Below are 16,410 nucleotides of genomic sequence, written 5' to 3' on the forward strand. Positions count from 1 at the left end.
AGACCCATGCAGGTTCTATGCATGTAGACGTCCATAAACTGAGTTTATAGTGTGCCAGACCTGTTGTATCGGACAGCCTTGTTTGCTTGGTGTCCCCCACCCCCTCCAGCTCTATGATGTTTCCAGCTCCTCTTCCCCAGAGTTTTCTGAGCCCTAAGGGGCGAGGTTTGATACAGAAATCCCATTTAGGACTGAGTGTTCCACGGTCTCTCACTCTCTGCACACTGTCTAGCTGTGGGTCCTTGTACTGGTTCCTATCTACTGCAGGAGGAAGCTTCTCTGATGGTGGCTGAACAGGACATAAACCTAAGAATACAGCAGAATGTTGTTGGTAGTCATGTTATTGCCACATTCCTTTAGCAGAGCGTAGTATTTGGTTTTCCCACCAGGTCCATGGCTTACCTAGTCCCAGGTTCTTGGCCATCCGAGGAAGCACTGGGCATAAGTTCCATCTCGTGGAGCAGGCCTTGATTCCAATCAGTGACGACCTGAAGTTCCCCTGGACTCACATTATAGGAGGAAACCAACTCCTCTGACCTCCACAACCAGTCCTGGCAAGTGCATCCCCTCCCTACCCCACACTGACATAAATAAATGGGATTTATTTTTAAAGAGAAAAGATTGTATCTGCCTTCAAACTGCTTTCCATCACTTACTAAGCGTGGATGCATGACAAACTGGGCATGTGACGCAGAGATGTGGATGCCAGCTAGTCAAAAGGCCAACATCAGTTTTGGCTACACACACATTTGTGGCTAGCCTGGGTTACATGAGACCCTGTTAGGTGTATGATGTGGGAGCATAATTTGAGGTGCTCCCTGCTGAGAGGTGAACAGAGGCTTAAGTGACGGCAACCTTGGGCTGGTGGGGAATAACACGCCAGTCCAGGAATCATTCTGCCTGGGGATTACTGTCCAAACAGAGAAGTCAAAAATAACTTTAAAGGAAGTGAGAAACTGGAAGATTTGCTTGTGCTTTATGAACATTACACCCAGGGATTGTCCCCAAAAGTTATTATCTAAATTTCCCAGAGGGTCTGGAAAACCTGACTTGCGTGGGCCGGCCGGAAGCTGCACACCTCACCGCACTGGGCCACCAGAGGGCGTCAAGCAAGCGGTGACCAGAGCTGCGCGATGGCTGCCGCACGGTTGCTGCTGCGCCTTGCCGGGCGCCTGGAGTCTGTGAGCTTTACACAGAGTGTGTGTAGCCTCCTGGGAGCCAGGCAGGAACCCGGGCCGTGGTACACGCACTGCAGCTTAGAGCGAGGACAGATGGTCCTCTCTAGCACTTCATTCCCGGGAGCTTCGGAGAGACTTCCAATCCAGGTCGGGACAGGGAACCAGCAGGGAAAGTGAGGGCAACTTGGAGGGGTTTGAGGTGGAGGAGGGTTGGGGTAGAGGTGGGGTGGCAGCGACAGGCCAGCTCCCACTGTGGGCACCCTTAATCTTCTAAGTTCCAGAAGTCTTAACCCGACCAAACCCCTCTTGTCAGAGACCCCCTTTCTGCCCTTTTGGGGCTCTGGACCAGCAGCCTGAGATCTCCAGGACAGAGCCACTCACAAATAGAGGTGTGGAGCTGGGTGTGGCAGTCATTCTTCAATCCAGTGACCAGACTGTATTGTTGACCCGAAGGGCATGTACTCTCCGTGTTTCCCCCAATCTGTGGGTCCCTCCAGGTGAGCACCTAAGAACAGGGTCTATGGGAAATGGGTGCCCTTTCCCCCCACAATGTTACTGGGTAGTCTCATACAGTGGTGGCCCAAGGTTTTGTTCACAACGAATTTCCTCTGCCCATTGGAGACTGGGGTTTCTAGTTGGAGACAACAACCATTCATATCGGGCCCACTCCTCTTGCAGGCGGGCACATGGAACCTGATGAAGAGGTAACCAGTCCACGAACCCAACCAAGAGACCTGAGTGGAGTCACCTTGGGTGTGGGCTGAGGAAGAGAGGGACAAAGAAAAGGATGTGGTAGGGTTGAGTTTTGGATACTCTGACCTGCTCCCTTTGACTCCCAGATACTGGAGTGTGGGCTTCGAGAGCTGTGGGAAGAGTGTGGACTACAGCTGCCCCAGAATCAGTTTTCTTCTGTCCTTCTGGGGTTTTGGGAGGTGAGACAGAAAAACCTCTAAAGCCCATTGTATAGTCCTTGTCTGCCTTGGGCACTGGGAAAAGTGTGGATGGGCTGGAGTTCCCAAGCCATAATAGCTCTTACTCATGTGTCCCTTACCTGTCACCTACCACCCACTCCTTGACCTTTGGCATTGTCTCCCTAAGTTCTATTACAAAGTCTCAAGAGATTAAGTTCCTCAATATGCTATATTGGTTTTGTTTTTCTCTTCAGTCTGCCTACCCTCCTAGGCTGAGCTGGGGTTTCCCCAAATACCATCACCTCATTCTCTATGTCCTGGTAATCTCCCGGGAGTCACAGGAGCAACTCCAGGTAGGCTTGGCAGTAGGGGAAGACAGGACATATGACCTGGTTGTGACTGTGAATAGAAAACAAGGGGAGATAATCAAGCAACAAGTTGCCCCTGCCCCTTGTCTGTTTCCTCTCCACCTGTGGCCTCTTCACCTAAGTCAAGACTCAACATATCTAATCCCAGGCCAGGATCCGAGTAAATCCAAATGAGGTGAATGCCTTTATGTGGCTGGGACCAGATGTAGCAGGGGCTGTGGCTGCCACAGAGGATGGGACGAAGGCACCTGGACTGCTCTCCCAGGACCTACCACTCTCTGTCTGGTGAGAACTTTTCCTTTAGCTTTCAGCATGCAACATATATGCATAAGCATGCATGAGAGGGTGCAGTTTGTAATTTCATGTTGTGAAAGAGATTTAGGGAATGGGATTTGTCTACTGATAATCAAAAGACCCTCTGAGAACAAAGACGCTAAACGTTAAGGGTTTTTGCTCCAGCTAGATAACATCAAACACCTTGACTTAGTGAGCCCTTACTCTCCCACAGGAGAGTTGCTTAAACCTCCTTGAATGCTTCCCTTCTGTTAAGGGATTAACACTCACTTGGCCTTCTGCAATACTTGGGAGGATTAAATGTCTCAATGTACTAAAGTTCATTGTAAGCTACAAGACACAACCTAGGCACTGTCATAATCCAGCGCAACAGAACTGAAGGACGATGGAGGAACCCAGCCTCTGGTCCTGCCCGTGTCCACGCTCATGCGAGTGACCCCAGTCACAGCAGAAGAGGACAAAGAAAGGGTCAGCACTGGAACCAAGTTTGCCCTCAAGCTCTGGCTGCAACATCTGGGCAGATGAAGGTAAGGAACAACTTGTGGGTAGCACAGCCTCGGTACAGGATGGCCTGGTGTTCTTAGGGACGTCAAAGAGACAAAGGGGAGAGCAACTGCTCTTGGCTATGCTTGTGTGAATGCCTCCACTCCCTCCCAGGTAAAAATGAAGTTCACATGGACCCCAGACCAGCAAATGAAGGCAGGCAGCCGGTGAGGCGGTCTGGCAACCTGAGACCTGAGTCCAGTAGCTGGGATTGATCTCCTTCAAGATGGAAGGAAAGGTCCTACTCCATAAAGTTGTCCTCTGACTTCCACATGCACCCATGGCGCGCATGCCCACATGCACAGTAATAAACATTTTAAGTGTTCTTTTTTTTTTTTTTAAGTGAAAGGATAGAACATGGACCCTCTGCCCCACAAATCATGGGTCTGGAAAGCAAGGTACAACATCTCTCCCCTCCATGACCTCACAGAACATTCACAACCTTTATTGTAGGCGAGAACTCTGCTACAGCTCTGGGGATAAAAAGTGAAATCACATCACAGGGCTTTGGCCCTGAAGGGGCCTGAGTATTGGGAAGGAGAACAGAGCCCCCATGTCCCATAAAAGGTGCAAGAACAATCTAGGCCTGAGCACAGGTCACTAGAAGCTTAGGCCCTTGGCTGTTTAGCATAAAAACACTGTGAACTTAAATATATAAATAGAGAGACCCAGGCAGTAGGCAGGCCACGCCCTGCTCCCGAGCCCCTGGGGATCACAACTAAGGCCTTGTTTCCTCCTCGAGTCACACTGGGAAGTAAAAGGCAAGGGAAGTCATCTTTGGATAATTTGGAGTTTTCTTATTTATGTACAAAAAAGAAATCTGCAACCCAAGACAGAGTTGTCTGTCCATCTCTGACCTGCCACCTGACAGTATGGCCAAGAGAAGGGAATGGACGAAAAAGAACAGATGTTTGGGTCCCCAGAGGCTGAAGATCTGGTGAAGGGTGAGGAACTCCTGTCCTTCCTACCCTTCCATCTGCCTCCCACTGCCTAGGTTACCATACCCAAAGGGATGTGCTACATCAAAGAACACTTCCAAAAACAGACCCCAATGTCCTTTCTCAAAAGGTTAAATGTTAACCCTTTGAGTACTGGCCTTGTTAGGCAGTGATAAGGCCAAAAGCAGGTGTCCATGAAGATCTGGCCTGGCCTTTGGCCAATGACCCCTGAGGGATCAGAGCAGCCAGGGGTTGGGAACCCACAATGTATCTGCTCAGTGCTGGGGCCAGTAGAAATTGATTTTGTAATCCAAATAACTCAGTCCAAGGAAATGACGTCTGACCGACAGCCAGTCAAAGAGGGACCGGAAGGCAGGGGTCCTCCATGCCCTTCCCTCAAGGAACTCCCAGGAGCCACAATGCTGCTGACACGGCCAGGAGCGGGTGCTGGAGTGGCGCTGCGGTGAGAGCTCCCCAATGTGGGGGCCAGTGGGCCCAGGAAGTGGGGAGGGGTTCCCCGGAATTGGAAGAAGTGGCCAAGGGTGTCCTGCTCATCTAGTGAAGTGATAACTGAAGGGCTGTAGTGCTGGAGGGACAAAGGAGACAGCTTGACGCGTCATCTTGACTCAGCACCTCACCCACCTCAAAACCACTTCATGGGGTTCCAACCCTCACGGATCTCATGACCATGACGTTCTTGAGAAGAGAAGCTGAGGACCTGACTCTTCCTTACTCCCCCAAGACCCTTCTCCTGTGCCTTGCCTTGGGACAGCCCCTCTGACATCCAGGGCCTTGTGGGTGTCTGAAATGTGTGGAACATCCACTGGGGAAGGTTCTAGTACATGCGGGGGTGAGTGAGCAGGAAGAGAGGTGCTAGGAAGGCACAGGTGTGAATATGAAGTGATGGGGGTGGGGGTAAGGAAGAGAGGTGCCATGTTCTCCCCTCGCAGAAAGACACTGTGAAATCCCTAAGGAAACCGGGCAGGGGAAGAACATATCATCAGTGTCTACAAAAAGGACTCTCCTGAGATCTTGCATCTTCCTAGACATGACCACTTACCTGACTCTCAGTCTGAAGGAAAGAAAATAAATCTAAACCTGGTAGGAAAAGAAAAATCAAAATCAACCCCCTTCTGACTCCTTCACCACAAGGAAAAAAAAAAAAATTCCCCCCGTCCCTAGGGCTCTGCAAAGAAACAGGTCTGGACAGGGTACGAGGGCAGGACCCTCCCCTCCACCTTAGGGTCAGCGTTCTACCTTGGATGTCAGCCCCCAGCGGGAAGGCAGGTGGGTACTCATGTAGTGGGAGACTAGACAGGAAATCACTGCCCAGTGTGCCCATTGCAGGGCTCCGCAGCACCGAAGACGGCTGGTGACCAGAGGTCAGGGCTCTGTAGTGGGGAGAAAGAGCTGGAGAAACCAGCCAAACACGGCTGCCCGAGGTCCCATCGTCCCTGCCCTTCCCCGTCCCATAGCTTGCCCTGTGGCCAGAAGGCAGTTCTGACATCTGCCCCCTCCGATACAGAAGCAGCCTTTTCTCATACCCTTTGCTTCCAGGAAGGGCTGGAATGGCAGCCGAGGTAACAGGGCAGTGCTTCTTGGTGGGGGGCAGATCTTCCTCATCTGATGAGCTTTCGATTGTCAGGTCAATGACTTCAACCCTCTTCTTATTCTCTGACTGACTTCCCTCCTGGACTGGGCTATACTGGAGACCTATGGGTGGTTCAGAAGGCTGTCTCAGAAAAAGGGCCACCCATGACTGAGCGCAATGGGAGAGCAGAGGGTTACTCACCATCCAGCCCATACCCTGGCGGGGGGCAAACCTCGGATGCCTCCTTCTTGGGTTTCATTGGACACCAGGATCCATCTTCCATGAACTGGATCTCATCACAATCCGAACAGGAATTAAGAATTTCCATGAATAAACTAGGGGAGGAGGACATGGCGATTCACGACTCTGGCTGGAAGACGGCTGGAAGCGCACTCAGTGTTCTGAGACTCACTTCCTATGCCTTAGTCACCTCGTCTGCATTATCCACCCTACTGCACCTCTCTGAACTGACGCTGGAATAGGAGGACAGCACAGGCTGGGACTGCAGCTCAATAATAGAGCACTTGCTTAGCATGCAGGCCCTGAGTCTGAACCCTGGCATTGTGGGGGAAAGTATGTAAGAGAGCTGTGGAAGGGGACTAAGACTAGAAAACTTGCTTATTAAGGGTTAGGGTGGAAGACTAGTTATATAAGCCCATCCAGGATCTCAAAAAACAAAAACAAAAACAAACAAACAAACAAAAAAAAAAAAACCCCACCCTTATTGTGTCGACCTAATAAATGCTTTTGTGATAGGAAAAACGAGGAGGAGCCCTGACTGCAATGCTCTGCAGGAAGGTCTGGTAGTCGTCAGCAATGCATTTGGAACAATTCAATGCACAGCCCTGTCACTTACGAATGTGACCTTCAGTCCAGGTCCCTTTCCCCATCTATCATGATGGCACCTATGTCGTGGGGCTATCGGGGGGACTGCTGAGAAAATGCAGTCAGAGTGCTCACGTCCTTAATGTCACGCACATGGTGGAGGCTAAAGGAGATGGAAACAGTGAAAGCTGGGACTTAGTGACTGTCCCAGGACAGAGGGAAGCTGAAGGGCCCTACCCATCAATAATCAGTGACTCATAGGGAGCCTTCTTGTCACACACAGGGCACGTCCATGTTGGCTTTTTCTCATTCATCTGTAGATAAAGGGCAGCATCGAAACTCTGCAGGTGGGCACAGGTGAGAGCGCGGCATGGGACAGTCAGGCGCATCTTCCCCAGCTGAGGAGAGGAGAGTTCACGCTAGCAAAGCTCCCTCTAGTATCCTGAGGAACCCTCTTCAGAATGTATCCCAGCCCTCCTCCCACTTCCTGTCCCCCACCTTGTACCCACCGGGCACATGAGTGACACCCGGAGACTTGTAGTAGCCACTTCACTGTCGGGGTCAGCGGTCAATTTCTCCTTGACTGAAACAAGGATGGGGCCATTTCCAGGGGTCAGTGAGGCTGGAAGCAGCCTGGCAGCAGACAGCCCCAGATGACAGGCAGCTGGGTAGAGTGTCTGGGGGCTCACGGCGGGTCACAGGAGTGGAGAAGAGATGTCTACATCCCTGAAGATGCTTAAACAACGCAGGGTGAAATGTGGGCTACGTTAGGGACGATCCAGATGGGAGGATTGGACTTCAGGCTTTGGTACAGAGAGCTCTGTCTTGGTAGGGTGGGATTAGAATCTTAGGAGGGTGAGATACAAAACTGTTGTGTGATTCACAATGCAAAGCTCTTCCCACTGCCTGAGGGTCTAACTCCTCAGCTGAGACTGAGGAGAAAACCAGGGAGACCATATGCAAGAGCTGTTCCTGAGAAAGCCTGAGCTCAAAGCGGAAGGAGGAAAGGGCTGTTACTCACTCAGTGCTCGGGAATGGTCTGGATTCCGGATACCCTTGGCTCTGAGCTTTTGTAGCAGGGTCCCTGCAGTCAACTGCCTCACCAGGTACACAGACAAGGAGTAATTCTACTTGGGGAAGGGAGAGGGAGCATCAGTTTCTGCTTCCCACGCCTCCTCTTTCCCGATGGCCTTTGTCTCACAGAGACCAGAGACAGTGGCCTTTAGCACAGAGACCTAAGAGCAAGATGAATCCCCAACTCAAAACTAGATGGCCCCCTGCAGCCCCTACAGCCTTTCGGCTTCAGCAATGCTCACCCGTCCAAACTCAGATGACCAGTTAACCACTATGGTGTTGGGAACAGTGGCTGAGAGTCGAGCCAGGGGTGTGATGTTGATGGGACGACTAGGCCTCTTGGGCTCAGCTCCATTCTTGGTTGGAGGGAGGTAACCCTGAGGAAAGGAGGGATTTGTTAGTGGAGAGAGAGCGCTGGGAGAGGTTCAACTCTAACAACAGAACTCCTGTCTCAGATTACTCTCTGGAGGATGGCCAGCTCACCCAGGAGCAAAGGAATCAGGATCTGCTGAAAAACAAGGGCTCCGGTAGGGCTGGTGTAAGGGAGTAAAAGTGGGAAGGAACCCAGTTACTGGGTCCCATGGGTCCACTTCATCTAATATCACCTTTTAGAGGTCTTTTCATATTAAACTAGTGTCCCTCTACTGGGTTCTGACAAAAACTAGTCAGCCCTATTTTAATTATCGCTAGATTGTATTGATTTCATCAATAAATTGAGCAACTACTACGTGCCAGGCACTGTCCTAAGCATGTCTTTTCATAAGAGGTTTTTACTTAATATTTATTCCTTGCCAAAGGGAGAGACTCTTTACCTACCGGCAGGGGGCAGAGTTTCCCATTAACCTTGACAAAGAGGTTAGGGGGGAAATAGTCCTCCTGGGGGCAGCTGGTCTCACAGAGACAGAACCTGGGGAGAAAGGACAGACGAATGGGGGGTTAAGTGGCAGTTTTCTGAGGCGAATCGAGCGCTGAGCAGGGAACTCCAGAAAAAAGAAAAACTAGCCATAGATATCTGTAGCCATCAGCATCCTGAGGAGTCCTGGGCCAGAGTGGACTGGGGCTGGGGGCGGGGCGAGGGGAGGATGCCATCTACCTATTTAGCACCCACCCTGGATAAGGAGCAACGCACCTGAGCTGCACTTGTATGGTATAATCGCACTTGGCTCCTGGCAGAACCTCCCTGCACAAAGGAAGAGCAGTTCAGAGCGGAAGCGAGCTGGGGCACAGAGAGGAGAGTCAGTCGGCAGGGACAAGGCGGGGATGGGTGTACCTGGATGTGAGAATCTGCTGCAGCTGCTGGGGAGTGAGTGCAAAGGTAAAGTGGGCTTCCTCAAACCTCTGGCTGGAGGTGGACGCTGTGGACACAGAGGCACCGTCATTCCCAAGCCCCTGCCTGAGAAGCTACTTGCTTCCATCCCACACTGCTGATCCTTCAAGAGTAAAACCTAATAGGAAAAATTCCAGCCCGAACCAGAATCCAGAAAGCCTGAGAGACCAGTCAGCCATACCAAGGGTGGTGGGCCGGATGAGCTCTCCATAGACTTCGTAGAAGGGCAGTGGTTTCATGGTGACGTCAGGGTGCACAGGCTGGGGCAGAGGAGGGTGCATGTCCACCTCACGCTTAGGGCCCAGCAAGGTGCCAGGGGTCAGGAGGGTGGGAGGAATGGGAGCAAGGGGGCCGGGGGAGCCTACAGGAGAGGTGCCAGGGGGCAAAGAGAGCAAAGAGAGATCGGAAGGCCCTAGGGTCTTCCGGGGAAAGCGCCTGCGGTAAAGTTCTTTGATCTTCATCTGGACGCTGGGGGCGCAGCTAGACTTGAGGAGGTGCAGGGCCTTGGCCAGCAATTCGTGCTTCCGCCCACTCTTGTTCCTGCCAGCGAAGCCAAGGAGCACCTGGAGCTCAGACACCCGGAAACTCATCACCATGTGCTGCGGAGAAGAGCACAGAAATGATCTGGCTTCGAAAAATGGCTGTCCTGCTGGTGACATGACAACTGAGCTACAGGGGGGCAGCAGAGCCTCCCTCCTTCATCCCCAGTGCTGAAAGGCGTCCTAAAGCTAGTGTACTGACCTGAGTAGCTGACCTGACTGACCAGCTCAACACACGAGGACCACCGAGCCCCATCCCTAGCCCTAATACAGACATTCCCTTAAGCAGATTATTGTCTCTTAGGCTCAGACTCTCAGAGCCCTAGGCTCCAGGGAAAAAGATAGGACACAAGGAAGGAGGATTCAGGGCAGACAGCCCCATGAGAAAGAGGCCAGCTGGCAAGAGGATTGCAATCCACTGCCACCCTCCCAGTCACCTCAGTCCATCCCTGTTCTCCCCATAGTTCTGAACTGAAACGTTTATGGTCAGAGTTCAACACTCCGTCGTCGTCATCGTCGTCATCATCGTCATCATCATCACCACCACCACCACCATCATCCCCACCTTTTACATTATTTACACACTCACACTCCTTTATTCCTGTTTACTAGAAGGAAGCTACCAAAATTTGTAGGGGAGAAAGGTGAATCCACAAGTCTAGGTAAGTGGCCAGATTTACTCCATTTGTCAGTGATAGTTTATTTCTCTGTCAGTGAAATGAGCCAATTCAAACCAGAGTAGATTAGATTAAAGGCAGGTTTATTGGGAAGCTTCCCCAAGGGAGTCGCCATGGGGGGGGTAGAGGGGGAGAAAGCACAAAATGTCTAGATTATATAGGGAAGAGCCTTGGGGGTAGGGCAGCCCAGCCTCTGAGCTGGAAAGTTCAGGGTTGGAAGCATGGTATGCCAGGTAGGGACTGAGGGATGCTGGGAAAACTTGGAGGCCCCATCGGCTTTGATATGTAAAATGTGCACCTCAGTCCCCTGTCTTGGGGTCTGAAACCAAACAGTCTGGAACTACTATCTTGCTTCTTTCCCTCATAGATGTTATACATAGCCACCAGGGTGAAAACCAAGGCAAACTTCTCAACAGAGACCCCAAGAGACTGAGAACGGGGTCCATGAGCACAGAAGTAAGTTCTTAAAGGTGGATGGTCCAGTGGCTAGAACTCAAGCTTGTCCAGGACAAGGATGGCGCTAAGCCAGAAGAGGGGGGTGGGGGGGAGGATGACCTAAGATTCTGTGGGATAGCTTCAGGTGTAGTTCCCTGAAGACTGTGTGTGTTTGGGCTGGGGGGTTGTGGGGGACCTCTCTCCTTCCAGGGCTCCCTTCTGTGAATGTCTAGAAGACCTAGTCACGGGCAGACCATTAGTCTCCCAAGTTCTCTCCCTCTTGAGCTCCTTTTCAGGAATGTGATGAAAACACTGTCCCTCTACCTTTCCATCCTTAGCTCCTCCTACCTGTTTGTATTTCTCTATTGGCTCTATAACTTATTTTTCTGTCCAATGGTTCACACTTCTCTACCTCTCCCAACGACAGCACCTCATTAAGACAGTTCCTTACCCTCAGCCTCCAGGATGCTCCAGCCTCAGCTCTTAAGGTACGCTCCTGTACAGCCCCGCCTCCTTACGTCTCAGCAGCCTACCAGTACTTCCCAAGGCTCAGATGCCGACAGCAGCCCCAGAGCCTCCACCCTAAGCTTCACGTCCTCCAGAGCTAGCCAACATTTGGTCCTCGGGTCCCATCCCTACGTCTCCCCCTCACTGCCATATCTCTGGGCCTGATGGACTCACCCCTACGCCTCTAGAGCAGCTTTTCCCCGCCTGACTGTACCCTGCAACTACCTACCACTAAAAGCGGCTACGGCCCGCGTCCCCGCCCCCTGTGCCTCGGCCCTCCAGGCTACAATTCCCCCTCCGCCCCACCCCTGCATCTGCCCTGCGGCCCCGCCCCCGGGGCGCCGCCGCAGCCCCTTCTCGCGGCTGCTGCCCGCGCATCCCTGCATCCAGTCCCTGCCACGTCGCCCGCTGCGCCCAGCCTGGTCGCCTCCCCGCCTCGGAGGGCAGCCGAGCGAGTCCTGCTGGGGCTGGGGGAGGGGGCCGGTACCTTTAATTCGCCCAGCTCCGCCATCTTGAGACATCGCAGGCGCCCCAGCCCGAGCCGGAGCTCAGGCCCAGGGACCGGCGCAAACTCTCCGCCCCAGCGCCGGCCGCAAAGGCCGCCTGCTCCGCCCCGTCCGGCCCCCTACACCTCCCCTTCCCGGCCCCGCCCGCCGGGCTTCGGACCGCCGCCGGCCTCGCCCCTCTTCTCCTGCAGCCGGGCGGCCGGGGCAAGTCTCCGGGCGGCGGGGGAAACGGTGGCCCCGCAGGGAGTGTGCAGCCCGGGGATCGTGGGGCCCTGCGGGTAACGACGAGGAGGCGGGCCCGAAGGGAAGGGCTTTTAGGGAGCCAAGGATACTTGAAAGATGGAGGGAAAGTATCCGGAACTGCCGGAGCTCCGAGAGATGGGGGAGGGGCGGCGAAGTTGGAGCCCCTGTCCTCCGGAGATCTCGGCAAGTTTAGTTAGCGAAACCCCAGAGTTCTGCCAACTCTGGGAGCGATGCACTCTGGTCATTTTGGGGGAAGTTGGGAACTTGCAAACTGTTGGAGGCGGCTGTTCCCAATCCTTCACCTCCCCCGAATACACAGCAACTACAAGCGTAGCTCCTGCTAGCGCCACAAGACTCGAAGTTTGACAGGCAACAAAGTTGGGTGCGGAAAGCAGGACTTACCCGCAGAGTTGCGGGGTGGGCCCCGATGTAGGAAGGGCTCGCGCCGCTCCCGCAGTCTGCACGGCTGGAGTTCGGTCCGGCAGCTGGACGCTGCAGCCGCAGCACCGCCCGGGCCAGAGCTCCGCCCGTCCGAGCGTTGCTGCTGGGGCCGCCCCCTCCAGGGTAAGCCCGCCAGGACCTCGGAGAGGGGAGAGGGGCGGAGCCCAGGAGCGGGGCGGGAGATGTTAACTCCTGTGAGCACTTAGGAGAGAAGAGGTTCTGGACTTTCAAAGTCTCAGCAGTCCTTTGATCACTTGCCGGAGTGAAGGGGCTGGACTGGGCTGGACCACGAGGCAAGACTGTGTGCATTCCCAGCTGGTTGTATAGAGAGGCTCTAGGATGAGATTTCCATCTGTCTGTGGGAAAACCTGGGCTACAAATGGAAAATTAGCAACCTAATCCCTATAGATAGCCCTCTATCCCCCAACCTCCAAATATGCTTACAGTAACTAGGGATTCCACAGTTGGTGAACACAAGGAGGTACACGTACAGAAGAAACACTTCTGCTCCTCTTTGAAATGCCCCCTCCTTTCTCCAAAGTTTTGACTCCTCCAGAGGGCCCTGTCTAAACCAAGTTGGCCACTTAAACTGCCAATTTCAGTAATTCATTTCAATATCTATGGAGATAGCTACTTTAAGGCACTGTGCCTTATACTGTTATAGTAAAACCTCCACATTTTATAGTTGTTTGGGGCCTCAGGGATAATGCCATTTGTCATTTGTAAACATTTGATAAGGGGGGAGGTAAATATTAAAGTGCTAATCAGGGATTGCTAGGTGCTGAGGGCTTAAAACCGTTCGAAAGCTCAATCTGGCATCAGAGGCAAGTTGTACAACAAACATGCAAAATAATAAAAAGCCCTGGTAAATACTAGGAATAATCCCATTTAGTTTAAGCCTTCAGTGTAATCCTTTTCATGAGCCCCAACCCAAGCTGCAAGCCATAAAGCGCTAACAATATTCCTAGTTCCTGCTAATTATACTTGAGTACTTCCTGGTTTTGTTCCTAGGGAAATGACCACCCTCTCCTAACAGTGGAGATTGGAGGAGGGGGTTGTTCCTTGCTGCTTGAAATGATGGCCCCTCAAGCTAAATTTAGGCTAAGTACATGGCCCTAAGTCTCATCTGCTGCTTCCTGCATCCAAATCAGGTCCTGGTGCTTGTCTGTTCCGGGATAGAACCTGAGACTCTGTACACTGGATGTACACTGGATGTACACTGGGATACCAGCACAGCCAGCAAAGCTCGTTACCAATCGTATTCTTTTGTTTCTTTTTAAGCTTGGTATCCCTTTTTGCCCTAGACGTTTTTTGTGACTCCAGACCCCTGGGTATATAAAGGTAAGTATATAGGGGATGGAGAGACGGCTTGGTGGTTAGGAGCACTGTGCTCTTTCAGAGATCTTGAGTTTAATTCCCAGCAATCACACTGCATGATTGGTGACTCATAACCATCTGTACTGGAATCTGGTTTTTGGGTATACATGCAGATAGAGCATTCCTATACAGAAAATAAATAAAAATTTTAAAAAATAAGCATATAATCAGGTATGTACTGACAATAAACCATAAAGATTTTCCTAATTCTTTGGTATACATGTAACTTCATCATGCATTAACGATGAAAGCAGCCATGTGTGGTGACACACACCTTTAATAAAGTGCTGATTCTTTTTTTTTTTTTTTTTGATGAAACTCAAAACCTCAAAGAGCATTTTAAAAAAACTTTCTAACGATACAATCCAAAGGTATATTAACTTGACACATTCTAGGGAGCGATGATAGGAAAATATTTAAAATATTTATTCTCCATAAGTAAGCCATTATATTTTTATAAGAACAGAATCTTTTGTATGGACAGTAAAACGACATCATTGTCATTCGTGAACATTAGTCTTGAATCTGAGCTAAGATGCTTCAGACAGCGTTCATTGGCATTACATGTCATGATAACATGTAAAGCACAAAGTGCTTCCAATACTGGAAATTCGAGTATATCAATTATACCTCTACAAAGCTATAAAAATGTACTACAGAAAATCAGCCTCTTCTTAATTCTTAGTGATTTAATGAAAGACGATCTCCTTAAAATATTATTTTGAAAGTTGGACATGGAAAAACTGTGGTCAGGGTGCAAAATAAATAAATAATAAAATGTTTAAAAGAAAGAAGATTGGACACAGCTCACATCTGAAATCCCAGCATGCCAAATCCAGACTATATGGTAAGACCCAGTCTTCAAACAAAATTAAAAATAAAAATCAGCCAGGTATGGTGACACATAGCCTTTAATCCTAGCACTTGGGAGTCAGAGGCAAGTGGATCTCTGTGAGTTCAAGGCCAGCCTGCTCTACACAGTACTCCATAGTGTAACCCTGTCTCAAAAAATAATAATTTGAGGTTGGGGATTTAGCTCAGTGGTAGAACGCTTGCCTAGAAAGCGCAAGGCCCTGAGTTCGGTCCCCAAAAAAAAAAAAAAAAAAAAAAAAAAAAAATAATAATAATAATAATAATAATAATAATAATAATTTGAGGTTGAGGATTTAGCTCAGTGGTAGAGCGCTTGCCTAGCAAGCACAAGGCCCTGGGTTCGGCCCCCAGCTCCGAAAAAAAAATAATAATAATTTGAGCACTTGGAAGATGAAGACATGAAGAGTTCAAGGCCAAGCCAGATATGGTGGAGTACCTTCAATTCTAGTACTCCCCAGGCAGAGGCAGGCAGATCTCTGTGAGTCCAAGATCAGCCTGGTCTATGTAGCATGTTCCAGGACAGCCAGGACTACATATGGAGACCCAGTCTCAAAAAAGAAACAAAAAGGAGTTAAAGGCCAGCCTGGACTCCACGCCTCTGGGGAATGGGCGTGGGGGGCAGGGCACTAAGATGACTCCCGACAATAGTGACCAAACCCATTCCCCACAGGACAAAAGGAAAGAATTAACCCCCAAGAGCTGTCCTGGACCTCCACACTTTCGGGGGAGGTAATAGCATTTACTGCACTTGCTGTGGGCCAGAGCTCAGTTCCTAGCGCTCACAACCACCTGAAACGCCAGCTCCAGGAGACCCAACATCATCTTCTGACCTCCATGGGCACCTTACACGTGTGGGAGAACAGCGGGAGCATCAGGATTACAGTAGCGAGGGGACACAACAACTGTGAAACCAAGGAACATTCACTCTTTGGGTTTGATGTTGCCAGTTTACTACCCAGGTATAGATTACACCAGGAGCGTCTCCTCCATTGTGAGAATCACTGACCGCTCTCCCAGCTGCTGCCTTGGAATCAGCTCCCAGGAGCCAAAGGCCTGCTTTTCATAACCAAACTACTTCCTGACACACTTAGCCAAATGGGAGTCTTCCTCTCTGGACCGTCCTCTCTGCATTTTCTTGGCTTTCCCCCACATATTTCCAAATATAATGTGTACCCACCCCTGGTGATCTCTAGTAACTGAGTGGAAGGGGGAGGAAACTCTATTCCTCTTAAGAGAAATTCCTGAACCCTTTCAGTGCCTGCCCCGCCCCAGTAGTTCGCCCTTCTCTATCAGTCTTCTCTCCATGAACCTCAGCGCTAGTCCAATCCTTCTCTAGATCCGTGTATCTCAGCTGCATTCCCCCTCGACAAACTCTGGACCAGTTCCCCCAGCCCTGTGTGTAGCCCCAATTTCCAGAGCAGTCTCTCTCTCTCTCTCTACTCTTTCCCTGGAGCCAGCAGACTCTCCTGGCAAGCCCCTGCTGTCTAACCCAGCTTAACCCAGCAGAGGGCGGGCTGAGGGAAGGGATGAGAGGGATCTGCTTGCAGGCCTCTGGCCTACTCTCCAGATTGTGGAGGAATTCTTTCTCACAGAGTAGCCAAGCTAGAGGAGGGTCAGGTGGCTTGGACATCAAATCTTTCTGTCCTAGAACCAAACCTGGATGTCCCTTCTTTCAGGAACCAGACTTTTCTCACTGTAGACCTAACAGTCACTGGTATATTGAAAACTCCTCGTGGATATAGGTGTGCCATTAAGGTCAGAAT

The 16,410-nt window shown here is 51.0% G+C and overlaps 2 protein-coding genes across 3 annotated transcripts; one reads left to right on the forward strand and one right to left on the reverse strand.

The window, feature by feature from the left end:
• Nucleotides 1–1,033: 1,033 nt before the first annotated feature.
• Nudt17 (nudix hydrolase 17) lies at nucleotides 1,034–3,613 on the forward strand. Its single transcript, XM_032897677.1, has 8 exons — nucleotides 1,034–1,325; nucleotides 1,492–1,675; nucleotides 1,857–1,882; nucleotides 2,018–2,110; nucleotides 2,344–2,442; nucleotides 2,606–2,742; nucleotides 3,117–3,278; nucleotides 3,409–3,613. The coding sequence occupies exons 1-7, from the start codon at nucleotides 1,134–1,136 to the stop codon at nucleotides 3,274–3,276; spliced, it is 891 nt and encodes a 296-aa protein (XP_032753568.1). The 5' UTR covers nucleotides 1,034–1,133; the 3' UTR covers nucleotides 3,277–3,278; nucleotides 3,409–3,613.
• A 104-nt stretch (nucleotides 3,614–3,717) lies between these two features.
• On the reverse strand, nucleotides 3,718–11,804 carry Pias3 (protein inhibitor of activated STAT 3). Of its 2 annotated transcripts, none has more exons than XM_032897675.1 (14): nucleotides 11,695–11,804; nucleotides 9,231–9,648; nucleotides 8,993–9,077; nucleotides 8,852–8,902; nucleotides 8,539–8,629; nucleotides 7,965–8,099; nucleotides 7,670–7,775; nucleotides 7,158–7,231; nucleotides 6,886–7,046; nucleotides 6,025–6,158; nucleotides 5,777–5,945; nucleotides 5,490–5,623; nucleotides 5,293–5,330; nucleotides 3,718–4,818 (listed from the first exon to the last, which is right to left on the reverse strand). In XM_032897675.1, exons 1-14 carry the CDS (start codon nucleotides 11,716–11,718, stop codon nucleotides 4,552–4,554), a joined length of 1,887 nt encoding a protein of 628 aa, XP_032753566.1. In that variant the 5' UTR covers nucleotides 11,719–11,804; the 3' UTR covers nucleotides 3,718–4,551. The 2 variants fall into 2 exon arrangements, with proteins under 2 accessions (XP_032753566.1, XP_032753567.1); XM_032897676.1 differs by lacking the exon at nucleotides 11,695–11,804 and adding an exon at nucleotides 11,152–11,406.
• Between the last annotated feature and the right edge of the window lie 4,606 nt (nucleotides 11,805–16,410).

The sequence above is a fragment of the Rattus rattus genome, chromosome 3 (assembly GCF_011064425.1).
Source record: "Rattus rattus isolate New Zealand chromosome 3, Rrattus_CSIRO_v1, whole genome shotgun sequence".
Classification (NCBI taxonomy): domain Eukaryota; kingdom Metazoa; phylum Chordata; class Mammalia; order Rodentia; family Muridae; genus Rattus; species Rattus rattus.